The sequence below is a fragment of the Galleria mellonella genome, unplaced genomic scaffold (assembly GCF_026898425.1).
Source record: "Galleria mellonella isolate WM207_F2 unplaced genomic scaffold, CSIRO_AGI_GalMel_v1 utg184, whole genome shotgun sequence".
Lineage (NCBI taxonomy): Eukaryota > Metazoa > Arthropoda > Insecta > Lepidoptera > Pyralidae > Galleria > Galleria mellonella.
Window position 1 is genome coordinate 5,029,778 of NW_026442025.1, and position 7,868 is coordinate 5,037,645.

General features: G+C 28.7%; 1 protein-coding gene across 2 annotated transcripts in view; it reads left to right on the forward strand.

Moving 5' to 3' along the window:
- LOC113512112 (carbonic anhydrase-related protein 10) overlaps positions 1-7,868 on the forward strand; it is an 85,957-nt gene extending 78,089 nt beyond the window's left edge. The window contains exons 9-12 of one of the 2 annotated variants that reach the window (XM_026895893.3): positions 717-854; positions 4,409-4,454; positions 5,676-5,755; positions 7,299-7,373. In XM_026895893.3, coding sequence (XP_026751694.1) covers positions 717-854; positions 4,409-4,454; positions 5,676-5,755 — 264 coding nt within the window. In that variant the 3' untranslated portion in view covers positions 7,299-7,373. Of the gene's footprint in view, positions 1-716; positions 855-4,408; positions 4,455-5,675; positions 5,756-7,298 lie in introns of both variants that reach the window. The other variant, XM_031909179.2, reaches the window with a different exon arrangement.

Below are 7,868 nucleotides of genomic sequence, written 5' to 3' on the forward strand. Positions count from 1 at the left end.
AAACAAAAAATAAATCATCTCATTCATTAAAAATGTATGAGATTAAACACTTTTTTTACTTTTTATTATATATAGGAGATTTTTTTATAGAGCATAAATTTGTAAGAACCATCGAAGAATTTGAATCATCTTATTTTCGAATCAATAAACTTTTTCCGTTTTATAGTTGCCATCTTTATACTATACTATATACTATATTGGTGTATTGCTGTTCTTAAAATTGATGAAAAAGTTTACCTTCTTCCAGGACTCGAATCCGTATACCTCATAACTTTCCATAGTGTAAATGGGAACACTTAACAGTAATAGCTACGATATGTCAAAAGTACTGTATTTTCAAACAAAAATTCTTAATCTCAAACAAAATAAGATATAATTAAAAAAAACCAACTTCAATTGTGGCAAAACTAGTTGTTTTGATTTAAAAACTAAACTACTGAACAGATTTTGATAAAATTTCTATGAGAACAATCTGTAAATACATTCTTTCAAATTAAAAAAGAATTCCGATCGGTTTACAACTAACGGAGTTATGAGGTAATAAACATAAAAAAATACGACTAAATTGGGAACTTCTTTCTTTTTGAAGTCGGTTTAAAAGGCAATCTAAACAATTCAAACAAAATAATCGAAAAAAACATTTTTAATGTCTCAAATATTATAAATATTTTTAAGGCCTCAATGTATACAATAAAGTTTCAATTTTTATATGTCAGATGTATCAATTACGGAGGCTAATGCAAGGGTCCCAGCTGACCCCAAAAGCGCCGTTAGGCAATAACGCAAGACCAGTGCAGCCTCTACATCACCGTACGGTTAGAACGAACATCAACTTTAACAAGCAAGGAGTTCAGGTAATATTTTTTACCTATTCTATGACATGTTATTACTCTCACCCATTGAACTTTATTGATTCATACTAACTGATTAAAATCACACTAAACAGAAACAAAAATATATTAGAACTTTAAGATATTTTGTCTTGTTCTACGTTCTTTCAATATTAACCAAGTTAGTTTTATATTTTATTCTAGCTTTTATTCTGTATTCTATGTTCTTTTATTCTCGAACAACCTTATTCAATTTCATAAGTCTTGTTCAGCGCTCTCGGGTATTTTTTTCTCTTTTCTTTTTTTTCTATATTCTTTTTTTCTAGTTTTATAACTAAGTTTTCTAGATATACTCGTATATACCTATAACGGAAAATTTTATAAACTTACTACATTTGTTGAGTCCGACAATTGTTTTTACTTTTTTTTTGATACAACTTAAAATGGCAAACAAGCTGACGGCCCACCTGATGGAAAGTGGAACCGTCGCCTATAGACATGAGCAGTATCATGGACATAACAGAGTATACTGTTTCGCCCATGATACCCCCCATGCGTTGCCATTCCTGAGGACTCAGGTGTTATTCCTCTGTACCCAGTAAATTCACCCCATATCCTACCTTTCAAACCGAAACACAGCCATGCAAACACAACTGCTTCATTGTTGAAACACGAATGGGACAGAGGTACCCAAGCAATCGACTTTACTTCACTTGGAAGTCTCCTTCAAGGGACGTTTGGCGCTTTGCGTCACAGCGTCTCGCCTCGCACTGCGGGCTCTAACTCACAAATAAACGACAAACATGAAATTTTCCGTTATAAATAGTTATGTTAAAAAATTAACATAAGTTTTATTTTATTTTTTTATTTTATTTTACTTTGAAAGGGAAACATCCAATATCTAAAACATATAAAATAGTATACACAACCATAACATAAATCAGTAAAGTTTCCACAATAAACTAAACCAAATAATCGAGAGCAGCTGATTATTGATATTATATATGATATTGATGAACATAAAAATATATATAATGGTATATACATATACACACACACACACACACACACAAATATGTGCGTATACACACACACACACACACACACACACACACACACACACACACACACACACACAAACTCAAACACATACACACATACACATACATAAACTTAACAATAAAAAAAAAAGAAAACAAATATATCAATAACAATTTTAACATGTATTTTTATAATAAGTTATAAAAATAATATAATTAAGAATAATTAAGATTAAAATATATAATTAGAACTAGATCAGATATTGGTTCTGGCGCAGCATAGCCCTTATTCTTTTAGTCTAACTTTATCGAAAGTTTGATTTCTTTTATGAGCGTGGGATCATTAATAATCCTCATAATCACCCTAAATCAAAAGTTCTGGTGATTATAAAATTATAAATTATGATTATAAATTAGTTCTTTTTTTAAATAATATCTTATTTAAATTCATGTATATTTATTTCATCGCTGCATTAATTATAACATTTATTCATTTCAGCCGATAACTGTCCACTGCTGAACATACCCTTCCCCATGAGTTTTACCAATAGTTGCCAAGCTTGGCAGGCGAGTAGGCAACCGCAGTTAGGCTTTTAGAGATATTTTAAGAGGGTCGCTGCTGCCTATCCCTCTATCATAAAATTCTCTTAGTCGCCTCTTACGACACCCATTGGAGAGAAAGGGGTGGCCTATTCTATGTCGGAACTACACAGCCAATTATAAAAATATACCATTTAAAGAAGGGAATAACATAAAACATAAATATTAACAGACCTTAATAAATAACAGATAACGCGAGAACAGTGTAATGACTAAACTTAGCGTACAACAGACGGAAACACAATAAAAACTATATTAAGCGTTATCAAAGGCAACTGCAACTTGAATGTTACAATAAACGAGTAGTAAACAAACTTTGGACATGTTTTCTATTGTGTTATTTTAATGCGTATAGTTGTAGGTACCATTCTCTTGAAGGTAAGTTGTAAATATACTCGTAAGTCGAATAATATTTCAAAATCTAATTTTAAAATTTACATAATGTGTTTATTTGTTTGTGAATAGTTTTACACTAAAGTACCGTTAAATGATAAGATTTACAAAAACCTTTTAATATAATATATCGATCAATATGTTTTTTTTTAATTAAATAATAGTTTATTTGCTCAAATATGAGTTTCACAGGTATGCACCATATTAGGTAATTACTCCTCCATATTTTACCATCCACTCCATTGCCACCTCCATTTTTATAATAAATAGTAATATGTAATTAAATGATTACAATATCAAAGGGTTGTTACAAAAATATCAATTGTTTATTAGAAAAATTGGAATTTATTATAATGACATATACTATAGGAATTTAACTATAACATATAGTTTGTTGCGTAAATGTAACAAAATTATTATGTGATTAACAATGGAGTAAAAACTTATCAAATTAAAATTTTTTATCTGTTTTTCGCAATCCATAGGCTACGGCGTGGTAAATACAATTTGTTCATGAGAACAAAATCATAATAAAACAGTAATTGCTATTTGGTTTCTACAATACATTGTAGATAAGGATAATTATTACCAAACCTAACACTATAAGTGCATCAGACTGTGGACGATAAATTGTCAACAAATCCGCCCTAAGACGAGGCTTGTTCGAGTCGAGGCGTAAAATATAATTTACGTTTGCTGTCGTCTGTGTTAATTAATTTGATACGGGTGCACTGTGGTTTCGGGCACGATCTCTAGAGAACACGGCTGTCTAGGGTCGCCACAACATTGTTCTTTAAAATATTGTTTATATAAGAACATGAAATTTCTCGGTATAGAGGCATCATCTTAATTTATAAACCTGGATGACAATGCAAATGTAGGAGACGTCATAGGTGTTACATCTCCAATATCCATGGATTTTTTTTCTTGTTTTATTTTGACACACAGGGTATTTTACAAAAATATTGTATTTTATTATAGAATACTTTTTAATTTTCATATATAAAAGTGACTTAGTATTAATAGTTTCTTAAGCTTTCTAAATCCACGCATACGAAGACAGAAAAAATAGTTATAAATATAAATTCAAATTAATTAAATGAAAATTATTCTACGGCACAGCCCTATTTGTGTATTTGGTTGTTGGTTGTTTAGTTGGACTATTATTGTAGCCAATGATTTACTAGACTAACGTTGCTTCAAATATTGATTAAGCTGTCAATCATATTAAGACGAATGTTGATCAGTGGTACAGCGATAGGCATATTGCTTTACATAAAGAGGTCCCGTGTTCGATTCTCGGTCGGATCAATTTAGAAAATGAATTGTCTCGACTCTAGGTGTTCTAGGCTGCGCTTCCAGATTTACATTGTCTAGTTCCTCATAACACAAGGTATCTTAGTTAAAGGACTAGTGGATATGTTTTGTGGAAATATCTATAAAAAAAAATTAAATACAATTCTGTTTCAGTAAAGTCAAGGATCAAATATTCTGTCTATGTCACTTATAGACTATGTTATTATCCTATTTTTTGTTTTGTTTTAGGTTTCAAGCAATTGTCCTGATATGTATCGAAACATGCATTATACAGGTAATTTTTTTATAATATATTAAACGCATATATATATAACTGTACTACGAATCTCTTCATAGGTATCTTTCCTTTGTTCTCTCTGTGCACGATATCCATCTAAACCCAAAACTTCTTTATTTGAAAGGACCGTTATTAATTTTTTGAATACTAACAATTTATTGCATGTAACTTTATTAACGCACTTTTTCATATGAAAGTTATTGTTAGTGTATCACATTTCAACTAAAAGAATGTAAGCACGTGCACTTAATAATTGTATATTTAATATAGTATCCATATATGGATATGTTTGATTGTTATTTACATACATACACTTCAGAACTGATTATTAAGAAATATTTTTTGACTTTATAAATTTTTATTAGTTATTAATTAAATTTCCAGAATAGTCGTGGATGTGAAAACATTGGTTTATTTTAACTTTTTTTTAAGCAACTTAGAATGGCAAATAAGTTCGTCAGCTTGTCGATCATAATCAATCTTGTCAGGCGACGGTTACCACTTTCCATGGGCAACGGACCACCTGATAGAAAGTGGTAACCGTCACCTATAGACATGAGCAGTACCATGGACATAGCAGAGTATACTGTTTTGCCATGATACCCACATGCGTTGCCATTCCTGAGTACTCTGGTGTTATTCCTCTGTACCCTGTAAATTCACTACTTAGTGCATATAATTAAATTGAATAGAATATTTAAATAGCATGATTACATTGCATGATTTATGTTACAGTACCTCCATTAACATAGGTATAGGGTATTTTTATATATCTATGTTTGATATGGGTGAAACTTAAATAAAATATTTATTTCGTAAGAAAATTAAAAAAAGAATAACATATTTTGTATAGATCATATATATCCAGATGCTTCATCTTGTATTCCTACAATATAAAAAACTATTTTCCTATTATGTGTGAATAAACATGAATAGTAATATGCTATATAAAGTCAGATTAATATATTTTTTTTAAATATATACTATTTTTAATTTATATGTACTGTAGAAGAAGAATGATACATGTTGTTATTTCCCCTTTATATAAAAGAACCCTTATGGAGTGACTTTGTCAGTCCATTAAAAAGTATAGCTTTTTACCTCGAAGCATTTCTAGAGGGGTATCTATCTAAATGTTATTAATCTATACTTGTATGGAAAGTATTTTAGTAACTGTTTATTAATAGTCAATGAAATTAAATTTAAGATTTATTTCAGCACGTTATTCTCGAAAAGCACGCTCGAAAAAAAGTATTGCATGCAAACGAAAGACACCACAGAAATGCCACAAGAAATAGGTACAAACACAGCACGTTTCTCGCTTCAATAAGCTTAGTGTTGTAGTGTTTGAGCTTAGTTCGTGTATTGTACTTAGGGCTGCTGTCTAAGGGATTTAAAAGGAGACCGAATCTGAATTTTAAACACTTTTTACTAAAGTCTTTTTCAATTTATTTAAAAGCTTGTCTTCTTAATAGTTTTATTTATTCCAGTCAAAGTGTCAATTTTAAAGATTTTTTTTACATTTAAATGTTTGTATTACATAAATGAATGAATAAAGACTCTTTATTGTACCTTATAAAGAATTATATATATATATATATATATATATATATATATATATATATATATATATATATATATATATATATATAAATTAACGATAACGCTCTGAGAAATTTTCTGTTCAGTTCTGTAACAAAATATGGAAACTATATAAAGTTATATATACTCATGAGAAAATAACACATAAAAATACTCAGCATTAGGATATGTTGATTAAAAATGGCACTTTAAAAATTATTTTACGTATTAATTATGAAATATGGAGGTTTTAAGTTTTTATAATAAAATTATACATAAAATTATTTTAGGATACTTGTAATTTTTTTTATTTTCTATTATATTGTTTAAGATTTATCATATAATACTCCATATAGAACTTCATAGAATTTTCAAATATATTGAATAACATTTTTCCCTTCTTTTAAATTTTTATTTGTCTGGGAAATTTTTCAGAAGATGTTTAAATAAATAAGTTTAAGAGCCTTCTATCCATACGCTTAACAACCTCAACTGTACCATCTCCAAACTAAATCCGATTGAATCCGTTTAAATAACAGCCCAAATATAATAAATTTAAATATACTATATTTTTTTAGTTATTACTATTTGTAATAAAATAGAATATTGTAATGCATTTATTCTGCCTATACTGCGTTATTGTAGTTTTACACAAACTGTGTTTATAAGTAGTTGTTTAGTACTTATTTTGTAGTTTTAGTACTTGTTTCTTCATGACAAGTAAGACATTATTTCATACAGAAATAATCAGTTCCAATTGGGATAAAATTAATACGTGACCAACTCAGGAGTAAACTCTATTAATTGCAAATAGTTTCATTAAAATCGATTCAGAATTGGCGATGTAATTACATAATATACATTCAAGAAAATATAGACCACTAGCTTTTATACAAGAGTTTATCGACGTGACCGGGATATGTTTACTGACCAGGATAAAAAGTAGCCTATATCCTTCTTCATCCCATATAATACATGTATACCAAATTTCGTAATGATTGCTTAAGCCGGTAAGGCGTTCTAAGGTAACCACCAACTCACTTTCACATTTATAATATTTGTAAGGATTCAGAACCTTGTTCTTTTGAAAAAAGCTTTAAAGTAATAAGTTGTAATTAGTATAGCTTAGTATGACTTATTTATTATATTCACTTTAATGTATGAATGTTGATTTTTTTTCTGGAATATACAAGGTTAAATCTAATTACATATAATTCAACATTTCATGTGCAACGTTTTTAATATTTTCCTTATTTCCAGCTACTCAATGGCCGAGAGATCACAGTGTAAGATACCGTAGTGCTGAAGATTTAGCGATGCTATCACCGAATTAAATAATTTATATTATAAAATGTGTACAAATTACAAAAGAAAAAACTTTATGTCAAATAGTATTTATTTAATCAAGAAATAATAATAATAACAATTTAATAATGTGACCATTTGTCATTATGCAATGATATTTTATTAATAAAATGTCATTTATTATAACATCATAGTCAGCTTAATGCGTTTAAATGACAAATGGCTAAATGTACGCCTAATAATAAATAGATTGACGAATTATTAAATAAAATAATGTAGAAATTATTCACTGTAAATTGTAGATTATAAAATGCTGTCAATACAAATTGAATATAATATTTACATACAAGAGAAAAAAGGCTTCAGTGATGTAAATTAAAACATGAAAAAGAAGTAAAACGTATATGAATATCTACATAAATACTGTCAAAGCTCAAACTGATAAATTCTAATATTTTCCAGTAAAATGGTAAAAAGTCCGAGCTCGTCTACTCAGATTTTAATCGCCGTATATGTCCACAATAA